The following is a 16,302-nucleotide window of genomic DNA, read 5'->3' on the forward strand; positions in this document are numbered from 1 at the left end:
CAACAACAACAACAGCGCATGCAGCTTGTGATAGGCATCTACTGAAGTCTCCAAAAGAAAAACTTTAAGATTGCAGCTCCTTCTTTTTGTGTGAAGCATAAAGAGAGCAAAACAACTTGTTCTCTGTACTCAAAGAGGTCGTCAAGATTCAGCTTGATGCTTTAAAAAAGTCATCTGACATCATAGAGCTATTTTAGCATCACTCACGCATTGGAAAACTTTCAAGGAAACGCGTGTGATGCCGTCAGAGTATTTACCTTCAATGCATGGCAGCATGGAAACTGCTCCATCAGCATTTTCTCAGCTAATCTGCTTGTCTGTAAAGCGCTTTCTGCTGAGCGGGTCACCTGAGATAACGGCTGTAGTGCGTACCCGGCAGATTATGTCGCTGGTGAGTAGGGTTGGGAACCGAAACTCGGTTCCAGATGAGAACCGATAAGAAAATGCCGGGTACCGGGTACCCATACAAAATACACAATTTCGGTTCTGCTTAACGGTTCCTAAACGCGGTAGACCCTGTATTCCAGCGGGTCCGTCTGCACCGCGGTGCTGCGGTGACCCGGTGGAATACAGGGCGGACCTGGAGAATCACAGAACGGCCGGTCGTCAGCGGGCCGTTGACGGCCGGCTCGGTACGCTGACGGCCGGCACCGCCCTTCATTTTTTAAAACGGCATCATATAAATTGCGCTGACAGGCGACAGAGGTCCACAGTTGCCCCGCAGCGATGCTCCCCCGCCCTCCCGTAGACATTTCACGAGCTCAGTCACTTCATAACACCAAAGATAGGTCGCGGTAAACACTCTGAAGTGAGGCTCCACTACACTAAAAAAGAAAAAGAAAAGGCAAAGTGTAATGCCTGTTAATAGCTTGCCACAGGCATAGCTCAGTTAAATAAAGCACAGCTATTGTGCAATACATTTGTATTGCATGTATATTTTTTAGTAACAATTTCAGTTAAAGCTTTTAAGAATAAATATATTTTTGTTATCTAAACGTTTGACCTCTTTATTTTACAATTTTGGAATCGAAACGGGGAATCGATAAGAACCGGAATCGATAAGCAGAACCGGAATCGAAATCGGAATCGATAAATTTCAAACGATACCCATCCCTACTGGTGAGTGTTAAGTAGATTTATTAGACGTGTCAGGTGCAGGCAGACTCTGTAGGGAAGTTTAATGGAATCAAGTAATTATCCATAACAATCCAGAGTAGTTTCCATTGGGAAAACATATCCTCCCACCAAGCAGATGCCTACTCTATCCAAATAAATTTGACACACCTGTGGTGAAAAACAAAGCAAGCAATGATGAATTTTTCAAGGCCTATTAAATATTGAAGCATGCGGGAGCAGGACACACCTGCTGCAGAGCTCTTTACCTGTGTATATAGGGACAGCTGGCTTACGCCTGTTTGGGGAAACTGGCCTGCCCTTAGTCAACAATCCCACGGAAAGCTCTGTGACATTACAGTACCTTCCAACTCTATCATTTGGGCTGCAAATCTTTTTTTCATAATACGCACCCATCTCTTCCTAAACAAGGTCAAACATAAATAACTACCGTATCTGTAACCTGACACATCTTATGTAACACGGGTTAAAATAATGACAATTATAAAGATATTTTTCTTCTCTAATTACATCTAATCATTTAACTCACAGTCCCTTCTAAAACGAACAAGGGAAAGCAAAATGTAAAGAAAAAAGAGACAGGAAATCTACTCTAAATCTACAACCATACTTTAGTTGAGAGGCGAGAGACTCCTACCTGTAGCGGACATGAAAGGACTGCTCCTCAGATCCCATGTTAACCACTGAGCCACTGGTATCCATTGATGTGCATAATATGAGGGAAAATCCCAGTTTTGTCACGGGTTTTGTTTAAAACCAAGAGCCACCAAAATAAAATAAAAAGTCTTTGGTTGAATAGGATTAGGCAAACCAGACAAAAAGTCACGGAATACGGTCAGGTCTGAGCGTCCCTCTGCTGAGTGTGGACAGGGGGAGGAGACCCCTCTGAGTGTCAGAGTCCTGAGCGCCAGTCCATTCGGCTGCGTTCATCTACTGTGTGTTTTTGCGTCACTGCACCTCAGCGGCCCTCTGTGAAGAGAACACAAGATGCTGTATGTGAAGCCTCTTTCTGGCTATACGGTGCCATGGCAACGCCAACCAAACAGCAGCGTGCACAAGCAAGGCAGGCAGAAAGTGGGGGAGCACGGCGGGAATGAAAGGATGGGGGTCAACACCCGGCAAGCTGTGACTCAATTCACCCAGGCTTGGAGATGTGTGTGTTCTAAAGTTGCTGAGAAAGCAATGAACTCCACAGAATGTAATCGATGCAGGCAGAGTTGGCAGAAACATATGATCTGAGTGTGTAAATGCAATCAAGAGGGAGAAAAGAAAAGCAACCTGCTTGATTCATCAAGAAAATTGTGATTCAATTCAAATTGAAGCTCGGAAAAATGAGAAAACAGAAGATCCTACTGTGCTTATGCAACTTCCACCAGAGGAAAAGACAGTGATAAGCAAGCTACATGGATAAGATAGACCCAAGCAAAGACCAGAGCTAATCATTACCTAATTTCTCCATGAGGTCATATTAGACACACTCATCATCCCCCCACACACAAAAGGGAAAATGGGGCAGACCAGTTTTGAGCAAACTGGGTTAATTCTTGATGCTAATAACAGTTAAAACACAACAAAGACATGACAAAAATAGCAGTGTGTTTATTTGAAAACCTTCCAGAGACTGTTAAAACACATGGCACCGGCACATGGCATTGCATTTGATAGTTTTGGCTCTGTATATGAAGGTTCAAGGTTCTTTATTTAGTCATACGATATGTGACCAGTCACTACTGTGCTCTTTTTCTAGCAACTCAACGTGTCCCGCACCACATAGGTAACTTAATACATTACTGAATTGCCTTATTGTAATATTACTTCAAAGTAAAAAACGTAATGTACTGTGACTAATCCAGGCCTAGTCCTACTGACTGTAAAAGGAGGCCGGTGTTAATAAAGTACTTTTGATTCGGACCTTTGATCTGAAACATGCTTAAAATCAGCACTGAGCTCATACTGCAAGAAGAGAAACCTCTTAAAAACAGATGGCAAACAAAACAGAAACAAGAACTGTTTTGACAAATTGCAGAACTTAATCATGCCTTGTTGATGTCAGCATCTCTTGTTGTTCTGGTAAATTCCTCTTCATGAAAAGGCTCCACAATGTGAGTGGTGGTGGTAATTCAACACTAAAGCTAGAACTGAGGGGAATATACATAGATAAGCCTTGTTTGTGGAGAACAAACAACTGTGAATATAAGAGTAGTGTTGTGGCTGCTGAGTGCTATTGCAAGAGGAGGCTTGTATCTTACCAATGCATTAACTAAACAAAACAGCCTCTGGCAATTCATAGCACATATATATGGAATTGTCTGACATTAAAAAGCTACACAAAATGATCATCTCTTGCCCAGCCTGTTCTTCCTGCTGGTGTGTGAATGTGAAAAGTTATAATACAAACTATGCTTTGTTAGTGTGTGCACTACATGTTCCTAGACATTATTATAATCACCTATTGATGTGTGCCAGTGTTCATGCAGCCTTTTCCGCTATTGTATGCCAACTGGGTGTGTTTTAAAGAGACCTGCCAAACTACAGTTAAAGTAAGCATGACCAAGCGTGTAACAGGAAGAAAAAGGTCCATGACTAAAAGGAACATAAAAGGACACAAGAGGTTGTTTTGTAATGACAGCTTCACGCAGGTAATCATCACTGACTCTTGAGTCCCAAAGAGGACATGATTTCATCTTAAATACACACAGCAGATGGGACCTATTTGTATTGTGCTTACAGGCCATAGATGCACCAAAATGACTGCTGACGCATACAGCCCAATCTAAATATGGAAACACCTTTCAGCATTACACCATGAGCCAGCACCAAAACAATGAAACAGCAACATAAGTACTGGGATACTGACCGGTAAGTCTTCCACACAGGAACAGGAAATCTGGGAAGCCTGCAAGGAAAAGTGTTGTGACCATGAATAACTGTACACCTAGTGGTGTTGCAGAACAAAGTATATTGAGAGTATTTTGCCTACATTATTATGCCGATTATGGACACTATGATACATTGAAATCACACTAAATAAGTGGAGATTTACACCCTCAGTTTCCAGTTTATGGGATACATGAACATGGTATACATAATAACTCAATGAGGGAAGGCTAAATATTAGAAACCCAACTCACAATAAGGCAAAAATATTTCAACAGACTCTCAAACTACAGCCTCCAAAATAACCATCCATTTCTAAATCAACACCTTTGTTTTTCAACCAAAAAATGTATATATATTCCTCGCAGGGCTGTTGCATTCGTTTTAATTAAGTTTACATTATAAACTGGCAACTGATTGTATATGCCAAATACTAATACTGGGTGAAGTGTGTATTTTTGTAAAAAGTGTGCATTACTAAACTGGCATAAGATGTAATAGGTTAATGTGACATGACATATGTCACTATGCAACACAAATGCAGTTTAGCAGTAAGTATGTATACTATTTAGCTATATACATTAAGTCAGGTTTAAAATACAACATATGTTTATGATTCTTATAGATATAATCTGGCAGCGAATAAAGAGTAACATTATTGCTTATCCGAATTCCGTTATGATTATTTTTACAGGACAAATAACTGTCAGTATGAGCTTCTACAGACTTTTTTTTTAGCGTTACTCGTCAATAAAAGGATTTGAAGGGAGGATTGTGATAAAACACGATCTTGATGCACTATATTTTTGTCTTAAATTTAACACCGACTCAAAGACTCAACATTGGGCAGTGAATTCACCCCTCTTTAGTTACACTATCACATCCAGCTAGAGATTAGCAAGCTAGCATGTTAGCTGCTCAACTTACGTTAGACGATCCAGTTCGAACAATGGTGAATTATCCTCTTCTTTTCTTTACTTTCTCACAAGAATAAAAACATAAGGTCGATTTTTTTTAAACGCAGACGTCTGTTATTTAGTGTCAAACTGTACTATAGTTAGCCTTACACTACATTGTCCTTTAACTTTTGTAAAACTTCGATTTAACTTCGGGCGAGAAAGAAGAAAAACCTTGTGGCTGTACTGTTTTCGCCGAGTAGCCAATCAGTGGGTGACATTCAAAGATAGCCACGCCCTGAACAACTGTCATTGGACCAATAGATTTGAATAGAAAAGAGATGACGTTTTATTTTCATGATTTGGCTGTCAGTACCAGACAAGCAAACTTGATCATGTATGACTTTTAGACACACTTTTGCTCAGTGTAAGCACAGACACACTAAAAGACTCTCAATAAGTGTCTAAATACATGGTTGTATTGACTTGCTAACGCTAACTAACATCAGTTAGTCTTTTTGGTGGTTTCACTATCGTCTCCTAGCAACCTAGTACGTACGCCTGTACGCTGCCAGCCGGGCTCCAGACGCTCAGCGCTGCCGTGCATACTTCATTATTAATGATGCCACAGACACTAAACCTTTCGAGAAAGCATATGTCAAGAAAGAAAGACTCAGAAACACTGCAGCTCGTTGTAGGATGATGTCAGGGGAAGGAGCAGCGGCTGTGGACCGGATCAACTAATGCACTGCTGAGAACCAGTTTAAAGGCGGAGTAAGTTACCACATCAACGTAATGTTAGACTGTAAAGTTAGCAAATAGCAGAACGGGAACTGAAATGTGTACTTGCTTTTTGACTGTTCAGTGTTAGTGTGTAGCCTATTTGTTGTAATGCCGCACTCAACATGGTGGAACAATTACTGAGTAAATGCACTCAAGTAAGCTACTGCAGCGTTAGTATTTTAAAGTAGCCTGTAATGCAATTTAATTGAGCTTTTTTATTTTTTGCTCATTGAAACTTATATCCTACTTCAAGGGTGGAGGTAATCTTCACTCCACTACTGTAGTTACTTTGCAAACTAAAATGAATTACAAAAACTGTACTAAACAAATTATTATTCTTAATAGTTAGAATAAAAAGAGCGTGAACTAACTTACTTGTAAGATTTTGAATCTATGAGTTGTATCTGTGGTTAACAGATTTGCACTTCTTTCATCACTCATAACAACTCATTACATTCACTCAAGAAGCTATACAGTAGGGTACTTACAGTAAAGTTTGGATTACTCATACTGCACTTGAATAGGTCTTCTGCTACTTAATGTACAGTATATACTATTACAAAATAAATAAATACAAATGTGAAATAATGTGCATTTTATTTTATTACATTTATCTGACATATAGTTACTATACTGTACATACAAATATTACAATAAATATTGATATGTATTATTATTTTAGAATATGGATACAAAATAAATACCGGTAACTGCAGCAAAATGCACAAGAGGTACTTTTACTTTTGGTAAATGTAAATGCTGATAACACTTTTTATAAACTATTATTTAAAATCTAGGACTTTTTCTAGTAATGGAGTATTTTTGTATTTTGGAATTTATTTTAAGTAGTTGACTAACATTTCTTATACTGCTGTTTCACACACACTTTCAACCATAAACATCATTCACACAAACACTGTACTGTACAAGTCACGCAAACATTTGACCACACAATGCAAAGTGTGTTAAATAATTGACGGATTAGCACATTTTGATCCAATGTTGTCACTTAACAAGTTGCGTTGCTAAGTGATGAAAACAGGTGCTCCATCCTCCTTCCTTACCCCCTGCCTTGACACAGGTGAAAACAGTGTCCATGGAGGGAGAGGAATCAGATGAGGATGTTCAGGGAGAGGACCTGCCCACTGTTCTCTGGGAGAGGTGCATTCAGCAGAGCATCTTTGTTGACCTCAGTGAGGATGAAAGTCTCCACCTCAGTGATTTGGAGAGTTCTTTAGTCTTACATCTGTCCGAGGCAGAGTCTGCAGCCTCAGAGTCCAGCATCCATCTCAGCGGTGAGTCCTGGAGTCACCTCTATTTATTATTTTAGTTTTTTGGTTGGATGTTAAACTGTCTGTTTTCATTTATCCTGAACTATACATCAATATACTTTCTGAAAAACTCTATAAACTTTTAGCAAAGTTTGCATTAATAAAATAGTCGTTCTCTCAGATTCAGAACAGGTTCCTAATATATATATATTGTAATGACTAATGATTCACATTTAGAGCTTTCTTTAAAACGTGAAATGTTATATGTCCACAAAGTGAATGCAATGGCTTAAAGGAATCCATGCAACCCTCTATTTTGGTATTTATGTAGTTGTTGTTCTTTAACTTACAGGGAGCACAGAGCTGTCACCCTTGGACGTAACCTCCTCAGAGTCCAGTTCTGTCAGCAGTCAGAGTAAGAGGGTTGTAGAGAGCAAGACCAAGAGCAGCATATTGCATGTGTCTGCCCAAAGACCGAACACCGTGCAAGATGAGCAGCCATTAAAGCGTGAAGAACCAGGACAAGATACCAGTGACGAGGATCAGGATGACTTACCTTATGATGGTGCCCTCGGAAGCCTCTATTTCAACCAAACGGCTACCTCTGAGGTTGATATGAGCTCTGACAGAAGAGATACATTTCATTCAAGTCCTGATGTTCCTGGTGTGCTTGAATGTAATAGAGGAGATAGAGAGGAAATCATCGAAGGCTTGGCTTCTCTTGGTCATAACTCTGAGAAACAAGAAACTTTGTCGCAAGTGGATGCCAATACTGAACGGGAAAACCGTTTGGATGCCTCCAAGTCATTTAAGGTTGCCCCCCCATGTCCTTGTCCTTCAGATATGAGCCAGCTGTTGCTGCAACATTTCTCCCAGGAGGAGTTATTGCGGTCAGGTAGGCTGATCGAGGCGGAGACCCTGCCAGAGGTGTCTCTGCTGGAGAGCGTGGAAGACACTTTGTTTAGCTGGCGTCCAACACATAACAGCACAGTAATTAAGAGTAACCACTCAGAGAGCCCTAATTGTAGTTCCAAGACCAACCAGAGCTTCTGTTCGGACATGAGGAATGAGAAGACTGCATCAAAAAATTCAAGTTTAGAAGAAAAAGCAGAAAGTGAAATTGATAATGTCCCCTCTGCTGCTTCTGACAGTATAATATCTTGCTCTCCAAGTATAAACTCAGAACAGGGCAGTGGGGATACAAGTGATGTAGATCTAGAGAATCAGGAAAAGGATGAAGAGGATCATCTGGTTCAGAGAGGCCCACTTGTGCGCACCAGGTCCTTCAGCGACATCAAGTATGGCCAAGGCAAGGTCCATTACCCACTCCCTGACTTCTCCAAGGTAGCCTCAAAGGTAAACATCCCCAAAGCTCCGAGTGGACCTGTCAAACCTGTTCCTCAGAGTCCCAGCACCATGCACAGAGCCCAATCCTCTCCAGGGATGTTAGATTTGATCAACAGAGTCATGGAAGATTCAATCCAGCCATCTGAGAAGCCCTATGTCTTCAAAGACGAGGACAAACCGACTGCTCCAGCACTGGTGCATCACCTGCAGGTAGAAACATTCAGGATGTAGTCTGCCTTTGGTGAAGTTTGCTTGTATTCTCTCAAAAATGTGCACACAAATAATTCTGTTCACATTCCTTGGGATTAACATTTGAATATTTCCATATGTCTTTAGGCTGAATATGACAAACTACTTACCAAGTATGCTGAAGCAGAGAACCTTATAGATCAAATGAGAATAGGAACCAATGTAAGAAAAAAGTTGGTGCATTTTTGACTGACCCATATCATGTATGTGCAAGAAATCATTTACAGTTTCAGTAACCTTACGGTTATGGATCTCTTTAACAGGTTCAGCCCTCCTCAGAGGTGATGCTTTATTTAGAGTGTGAAGATGATCATCAGGGAAACTTAGTTGAGGGAAGCCATGTTGGATCTTCGCCTCCTCGCCTTCCCACGTCAGGTACGTCTCAGTGTCGACATCTGATATTATGACAGGACAGCATTATGCAGTGAAGCGTGCAGCTGGTTTCCATAGTGATAAATGAGGTCAGATGACACTTTTCTAGTTGCACAGACCTCTTTACTTTGCTGATGGAGCACTTCAATAAAGTGGAAAACAATGGTTAACTAAACAATTTAACACCTAACTGAAATATATCTATGGGACATTTTTAAATCACAACTCGTAGCTGTATGATTCATGTTTAATTTGTATTTATTTTTTATAGTTTATAGTTTACCAAAATTAACAAATTCGAGCACACTGATTAAATATTAGCTTATGTTCTCCATCATTTACACTGATGAGGTAAATACAGAATAAAACATTTATAAAAAAAGTGATCTGTAATCTAAAGATTAGATGTTATAAAGGAAGGTGTAGGGTTATATGTATTGTCCCAGAGGGGAACATTGTTTTCGACCCAATGCTTTTGTTGCTCTTCCTAAAAATAAAAAACATCTGACAACATAACAAGTTGACATTGACAGCAAGGCTTAAACAATAACCTGTGAGTGCAAAATGTACAGTATATATTAATATGCTGTTTGTTTTGCCAAGCGTCCTTGGGTTTCATGAAAGGCACTATATAAATCAAATGTATTATTATTATTATTCAGTGTGTTTCAATCTAGCCTTGCTTTGAATTAAGAACATTTTGGTGAGAAAGGAGAAACAACCCCCCAGAGCAACACCACAGTGGTGACCGCCGCTTCCTCCAGCCAGCCTGAGGAGGGTCCCAGTGACGGGGAAATAATGACTGCAGAGCTGACAGACATCATCAGCCAGTTCATGCAGAATGTAAGTTTGAAGATGAGTCAGGATATTACTAAGTTGCCATAAAATGCACTCAACCATTTATCAACATTCTTCTATTTAGGTGGAAGAATTCAAATTGAGTGTGAGCAAAATGTCAATGAGCACGGCAGAACAGCAAATGGTTAGTATTGTTCCTTTACAGATTTCTATATGTGAAGTACAGAATATGGTGATGAATAAAATATAAATCGTGTCCATTGTCAGATGTTGAGGAGCATGATGGAGGCTCAGGACCAACTGGAGAGAAAATACATCAGTAGGAAGGAAGAGCACCGAGCTCTGGAGATGCAAAACTACATGGGCCTGTGTAGGAACGCCGGCACATTTGACCCAAACAGGTTAAAACCACACAACCATCGCACCACTGTGATAGTGTCAGTATCATGTGTTTGCATCCATTCACGAAATGTGTATGTGTGTGTTAAAACATGTGCAGGTTGGTGGAGGGAGACATTTTCAGGATAGGGATGCACCTTGAGGACATAAAGGAGGTGATAGATAAAAACGTGTGTGAGCAGATATCTCCACCCCACTCGTCCTCCACTCCCACACACATGAAGGAGATGCTGCATGTGAAGCCCACTCCTCTCTGCATGCCCACACCCTCACCTCCACCATCCCTGCATGAGGTAACCAACTCACAGACACACTCACTGACCTTGGAATCTCAGTCCACCACTCAGTCCAAATATTTCAATAATTATTAGACGAATCATTTTTGGCTTTGTTTGAAATGTCACGCCACCAAGCTTGGTGATGTTCCACCTGCTCTGACAGATAAACAGACACATTTATTTGTATTATTGATATGTGAAATGATAGATTTGAAATGCAAAGGTTGGATAAGTTTTGACTATTTAAAAACAAAAACATGAATGTTAAAAGGAATTGGAAATAGTGGCATTTAACAATATATACAGGTCTATAATAGATGTGTAAAATATGTAAAAAAAAAGAAGAATCATTGACACTTTTCTAAATTATTCTAACTGCAAATTGTGTGACTGTGTCATGTTTTAGAGGCCAAGTGCACATTTTTCTACTGAGGTGTATAAGACGGAGGAAGAGGAAGAAAAAGAGGAGGAAGTGGAGGAGGCCAGTGAAGTCCATGAAGATGATGTGTTACAACAAAGCAGTGAACTCATAACAACGGACATTTTACTGAAAATTAACAGCCACTCCCATTCAAGGTACTTGTTAACATTTTTGAAACAATCGAAAAATATATGAATAATGTAGTGTGCAGAAAAACCCTCGTTTAGGATGCTATATAAAATATCCCACTGTGCATGTTTCACCGTTAGAATTGTTCCTTGCTATTGATGTTTTGAGAGGTTCTTGCATCTGTGTTTGTGCTCAATAATAACAGGCAAGTTCTCAGCCTTCCTGTGGGCAGATAGTGTTTCAGGTGCAGTGTTGGTGTTAGGTTCCACACAGTGTTTATGTCTCTGTGTGCAGGTTCTCCTCTCTGTCCTGCATCAGGAGCTCACTGGGCTCTCTGGAGGGACTGGAAGGACAGACAGCTGAAGAAGAGAGAGGCTCTGTCTTGTCAGAGGCGTTGGATCACAGTAACATCTTAGCATACTTGAGTGAAAGTAGCTCATCTTCAAGACTGAGGCATTGGACACCCCACAGGTAAGTGTACCTGACAATATAGAAGTAGAAGAGCTAACTGTTACCCCTTGCATGGCTAATACAAGTAATCCGTCTTGTAATTGCTTCAATGTGTAAGTGAGCTAACTTCACATGTATTTAAACTTTTAAACAACAAAACTCTCAAACTCCCCTCTCCCTGCTCCACAGACTCACTACATATCTCACTTGTTGTTGCAGTAGTAGCACCCCGGATAGTGTCCTGAACCAGGCAGGTGAATGTGATCTGGGCGAGAGTGCTAGTCTGGCTGTGGAGATCTCCTCTTCCTTCGATGCACCCAGACCCTCAGATAGCCTCAGTCCCTCAGAGCCGCCCCTCAACACCTCTTCTGTATCACAGGTCAGTCACAGGATGTTTAAGTTAAAGTGACGTGGAGGATGCTTCTTTGTTTTGACTGATGTGTGGTTTTTTCTGGGATGCAGAGGATTGTGAGTCCAGAGACAGACAGTGGATTTGGGAGCTCATACTTAAATCAATCCACCTCCGGACCATTTCAGCAGAATCTGCTCACAGAAGGGTACACATCCAAGTATTTATTAAAATGATCCACAGTCATTAAGTACATACCAATAACAGTTTGATCCTCCCATCTACAGTGTGCAGTCCCAGAATGATGGTTTAAGTAGCTCAGCCAGTGAGGGCTCCTGCTCCAACGTGCAGACAGCCATTCACCCTGTCCCCCAGCGGTGGGCCAGCCCCCACCCCTCTGTCCAGACACAGCCCTGTGGTGCAGCAGTGGAGCACTGGGTGGAGAGCACCACCAAGGAGCCTTCAGTCAGGCTGCAAGGTGAGCAAATCTGCCTGAAGGTAGAAGATCTGCTTTTATTTGATCTGGTCAATAAAGACGTGATTAACTCTTTTCCACCACTGACTGAACAGAGTTTGAAAGCAGCCTCTCTGCCCAGCTCCATCACCAAGTATCTGAACCAGCACTGAGCATCACCATGGATACGGAGGAGAGAGGCAGCCCACTGGACTCGTGCTCCTGCAACAGGTCAGTATGTTAAAAGAGACAAAAAGTAGTTAAAACACACAATAAAGTAAATCACATCTTAATCTTCACACTGCCTGTTTCATAGTGGACGTCTGCACATCTCTGTGTGTTTTCATGTGCTTAGCGAGGCTATCCTGGCCTTGCAGTCAGAGGTATCCCGGCTGAAGAAAGAACTGAACGAGGGCTTGGTCCAGCTGCCTCATCTGGCACAGAAGATGGACTATCTCACCTCCAAATACAGGCAGGGGCACAAGTCTAAAACCAGACCCCGGACCCACCACAGACCAGCATGCAACAGGTGAGGAGCGGGTCCTACGATTGGAACAGGATAATGGGCAATGTTAGGGTGTGTTGATGTAACATTTAGTTGTATTTTACCTTCAATATTTATTGGATAACAATCAGATAACCACAAATAAAAAGCTTCCATGAGATAAACAGATACTGCACAATAGATGCAATTCCAGAATATTCCTTTTAGACAGTTGATGAGACATGGTGATCCTTTTTATTCTTACCTTTGTTGTGTGAAGGCCACAGAGTAACACACAAACTGTGTGCCATCTCAGTTCCAGTGAGGCGAGGATAGAGGACTGGATCTCTTCAGACATGGAACCAAGCAAGAGCAAAGGTACTCTTCTACCAGTTCACACTAATAAGCAAATTGGAGCAAAACACTCCATGTCTGTAATCATTTGCTCTTCAGGTACAGACAGTGGTGACACATCTGGCTCTGAGATGATGTTACAGCTGCAGAGCTCACCTGTAGAGGGCAGGAGAGGCAGCAGCAGTGTGCGATCTGCACCTGAGAGTCAATATAAGCTACATGAGGCGCTGCAATCCAACAGAGGTCAGGGCCACACGTTTTTTGACAGTTCAGGACATCATTAATTTGCTTCTGAATTTCATTTGATGTACATAGAAAGGATAATGAATCTAATATTGTGTCCGTCAGGGTCAGAGGGAAAGGACTCTCGTCTGACCAGCTCCCCTTTAAAAGGAGGCAAGCAGAGAACACAAAGTAAGTTATTTTATGACCTTATGATTATAACGTCAACAGTTTGTTGTCATTGTGATTATTAACTGAAACAGTATGTGTTGTCTTAAATATGACAGATTTAAATTGTATTTTTCCAAAATAAACTAATTGGCATATACTAAAAAGCACAATAACAACAGTGTCCAACAGGGCAGAGATAAAACACAATCCCCAACTTCAAATAAAAAAATCATACATTATGCAGTATTGAGTTTGCTGGGAATACATACCGTAGTGCTTTTCATGTCTCTGCTGTTAGCTGCCATCATGGAGAGTTTTTACTCCAAGGGGAGGACGTCTCTTTTCTCCTCTCTTCAGAAGCCTCTTCTCCAGGTCAGCTACGGCTCCTGCAGCAGCCTGCCTGCAAGGTGAGCAAGTGACACAAACACAACTCTAACTGCAAGCAGACATATATTTATCAGAGGTTTCCCACATAAACATATTCAATGATATCATTCTCTCTTGCATTCTGTCCTCAAACTCAGCTATAAAGTGAGGGAGCCTCCGCTGCACGTCCACAGAAAGCGCTCCACCCAGTCAGACACCGCCCTCCTGCCCAGTGATGTGTACTTCCAGAGGACACCGTCCCCAGCAGCAGTGTCCTCAAAGACTATCAGCAGGACAGGCAGACGCAGAGGGAGCAAGGTGAGACATCCCACCTCTACACATGCATGGCTGCTGACTATTCTGTCACACATCCTGTCAGTATACAGGAACATCTGCTGTGTTCCTCGACAAGAAAAGCAAACAATGTCATTGTTGTGAGTTTTAGTCCATGCTCAGCTCATGGAAACTTGTTTTTAGGAGGAAGAAATGAGCAGGACTCTGGACCAGGCTATAGAGGTGGCCCGCAGCATGAAGAGGACTACCGACCGCCTGGCCAAGAGGCTTTCAGCTGACCTGGCAGAGGCTCATCTCCACAGTAAACTGCACAAGCAGCCACGAGGGGGCAGGAAGCATCGCCACAACAAGAAGAGTTCATATCAGTTTACTCTGTAATCATCAATCTGTACTGTGTGTCTTTGTGGACAATTCATTGTTGGATAATAAGTTATTTAAAGATGTGTTTGTGTTAAGTTATTGTTTTTTTTACATGATTGTATGTTTGTTTATTTATAATTTATTTGGAAGTCTGAAATCAAACTGCAAAAATAAAAATGTAAACCTTTGTAGAGTGCACTTTTATTTATGAATTGCATTTTATGTTAAACATGTTTACATTGTTATTACATGCCTTAATGCCACTTAATTATTTTTAAGGAAAAGCATCCAGCATCTCATTTATTTTCACACCGGAGAAAAAACAATGTCCAACACAAGACGACTGATATGATGCAAATGTGACCTCTAGTAAGGGCCCAGCAGAAGAAGCAATAAACATAAACCCTGTTTTTTTATAATCCGTCTTTTTTTCAGTTCTATTTCACCTGCTTCTGAACTCTTAGATATCCAGTCCAGTCAAGCTGCCAAAGGATTAGGACATCCATTTCAATCAAATTAAAACCAGGTCAGATTTTTTATCTTACATTTCAGGAAAATCCCTCTCTGTCGTTATTTCAGATGAGTGTCCTTATAGCTGCTATGCTGATGTGACACCTTAATGCGCTGGCCTGTGGGTGCTGCTGACACAGTGTCTGCTTACTGAGTTTCTGTCGGAGGGCTTTGTCGTCTCACAGCCTGCTGGTGCCGGGCTGACTTCAGTTTTTGTTTGCGGGTGTCTAGTTTCCCTGTTGTTCTGAGGGGGGTATCAGGGAAAAAGACGTGTCCAAACAACATTCCTGACCTGCTCTGTCTGATTGTTTAAAGTTCAGGTGATATTCTCAGTGTTCACTAACCTGAAGGCCACCAGCAGGGCAGAGTAGTCACAGTGAGGGAAGCGTGACCAGGGCAGTCTGACACAAATACACAGCAGGAAGTGTGAGACAGCACCAGGCCACTGTCTGGATCAAGGATTTTAGTGTGGTTTATCTCATGTTGAATGTGTAATAATAACCCATTTTTAATGTACACAAAAGCTGTAAAGATTTTTATTTTTTTACGTTGATTAAATGAATCGCCTATTTTGATGGTTGATTAGTCAGTTTGAGTTTTATTTTTGGAAAAAAAAGCTTTTTAAATATGAAGAGATTATCGTTTCTTTACTCTATGATGGTTAACTGAATATCTTTGAGGTGTGGACAAGACATTTTATGTTAAAGGTCCCATGCCATGGCCATTTCTACTGATCATAATTCCATTGTTGAGGTCTACTAAAATAGGTTTATATTGTGCAATTTTCCAAACTCACATTGGTTTCTCATACAACATCTCTGTATAGTATGTGTATTCACTCTCTGTCCTAAACGGCTTATTGGAGCTCCTGCCCCCCCCCCCCCCTCCCTGTGAGCCCACTGTGCTCACATTGGTCAGCTCGCCCACTCTGCACATCAGTGATTATGTGTAGTGTTACAATGGCGTTAGCAACCAGAAAATGACACCAGTAATGACAAACAGATGAGAATGCTGCGTGGGGTCTGTGTGCCGTGTTGGAGGGACGTTGCGCGGCTCGCTGCTGCGAGGAGCGGACAGTGTGAGCTGGGTTCATTTCCTGCTTGCTGCGTGGGGTCTGCGAGACATCGCGAATTGACGCGGGAAGGGGGGTGGTAAGGGGGCTGCAGCACCCCCATATGCGAGGCTCCACTAGCACCCCCAAACGCGGCGCACCTACAGTGTAAGCGCGCCACAGTTTTGCCGCTGCGAGGCTCCACTAGCCCCCCCCCCCCCCCCCCCCAGCGCGTCACAGTTTCGCCGCTGTGAGAAAGTGTGTGTGTGTGTGAGGAGCTCCA

At 41.7% G+C, this 16,302-nt stretch overlaps 2 protein-coding genes across 12 annotated transcripts in view; one reads left to right on the plus strand and one right to left on the minus strand.

The window, feature by feature from the left end:
- Window positions 1-5,135, minus strand: part of gpsm2 (G protein signaling modulator 2) — a 24,132-nt gene extending 18,997 nt beyond the window's left edge. For 2 of the 3 annotated variants that reach the window (XM_034196071.1, XM_034196070.1), the window contains exons 1-3: window positions 4,939-5,135; window positions 3,992-4,030; window positions 1,772-2,103 (exon numbers count right to left, since the gene is read on the minus strand). In XM_034196071.1, the coding sequence (XP_034051962.1) occupies window positions 1,772-1,836 (65 nt within the window). In that variant the 5' untranslated portion in view covers window positions 1,837-2,103; window positions 3,992-4,030; window positions 4,939-5,135. The remainder of the gene's footprint in view (window positions 1-1,771; window positions 2,104-3,991; window positions 4,031-4,938) is intronic. The other variant, XM_034196072.1, reaches the window with a different exon arrangement.
- LOC117532663 (microtubule organization protein AKNA-like) lies at window positions 5,112-14,615 on the plus strand. Of its 9 annotated transcripts, none has more exons than XM_034196058.1 (21): window positions 5,112-5,681; window positions 6,772-6,985; window positions 7,314-8,518; window positions 8,645-8,719; window positions 8,821-8,932; window positions 9,624-9,772; window positions 9,852-9,911; window positions 9,995-10,128; window positions 10,227-10,419; window positions 10,811-10,980; window positions 11,249-11,425; window positions 11,594-11,783; window positions 11,867-11,961; window positions 12,041-12,231; window positions 12,324-12,438; window positions 12,563-12,736; window positions 13,008-13,288; window positions 13,394-13,459; window positions 13,737-13,845; window positions 13,963-14,122; window positions 14,282-14,615. In XM_034196058.1, exons 2-21 carry the CDS (start codon window positions 6,787-6,789, stop codon window positions 14,474-14,476), a joined length of 4,050 nt encoding a protein of 1,349 aa, XP_034051949.1. In that variant the 5' UTR covers window positions 5,112-5,681; window positions 6,772-6,786; the 3' UTR covers window positions 14,477-14,615. The 9 variants fall into 9 exon arrangements, 8 of the variants coding, with proteins under 8 accessions (XP_034051949.1, XP_034051951.1, XP_034051950.1 ...); XM_034196060.1 differs by having other exon boundaries at window positions 10,838-10,980; XM_034196063.1 differs by lacking the exon at window positions 5,112-5,681 and having other exon boundaries at window positions 6,787-6,985; window positions 12,972-13,069; window positions 13,145-13,288.
- Window positions 14,616-16,302: the final 1,687 nt, after the last annotated feature.

Source organism: Gymnodraco acuticeps, unplaced genomic scaffold, assembly GCF_902827175.1.
Source record: "Gymnodraco acuticeps unplaced genomic scaffold, fGymAcu1.1, whole genome shotgun sequence".
Classification (NCBI taxonomy): Eukaryota; Metazoa; Chordata; class Actinopteri; order Perciformes; family Bathydraconidae; genus Gymnodraco; species Gymnodraco acuticeps.

What these genes read in the sequence shown, in the direction of transcription:
- LOC117532663 (XM_034196059.1), top strand. Translation starts at nt 6,787, where the DNA reads ATGGAGGGAGAGGAATCAGATGAGGATGTTCAGGGAGAGGACCTGCCC. An exon ending in CAGAATCTGCTCACAGAAGG is followed by an intron (nt 11,962 to 12,040) that starts GTACACATCCAA and finishes TCCCATCTACAG; the next exon opens with TGTGCAGTCCCAGAATGATG. An exon ending in GCAGACGCAGAGGGAGCAAG is followed by an intron (nt 14,123 to 14,281) that starts GTGAGACATCCC and finishes ACTTGTTTTTAG; the next exon opens with GAGGAAGAAATGAGCAGGAC.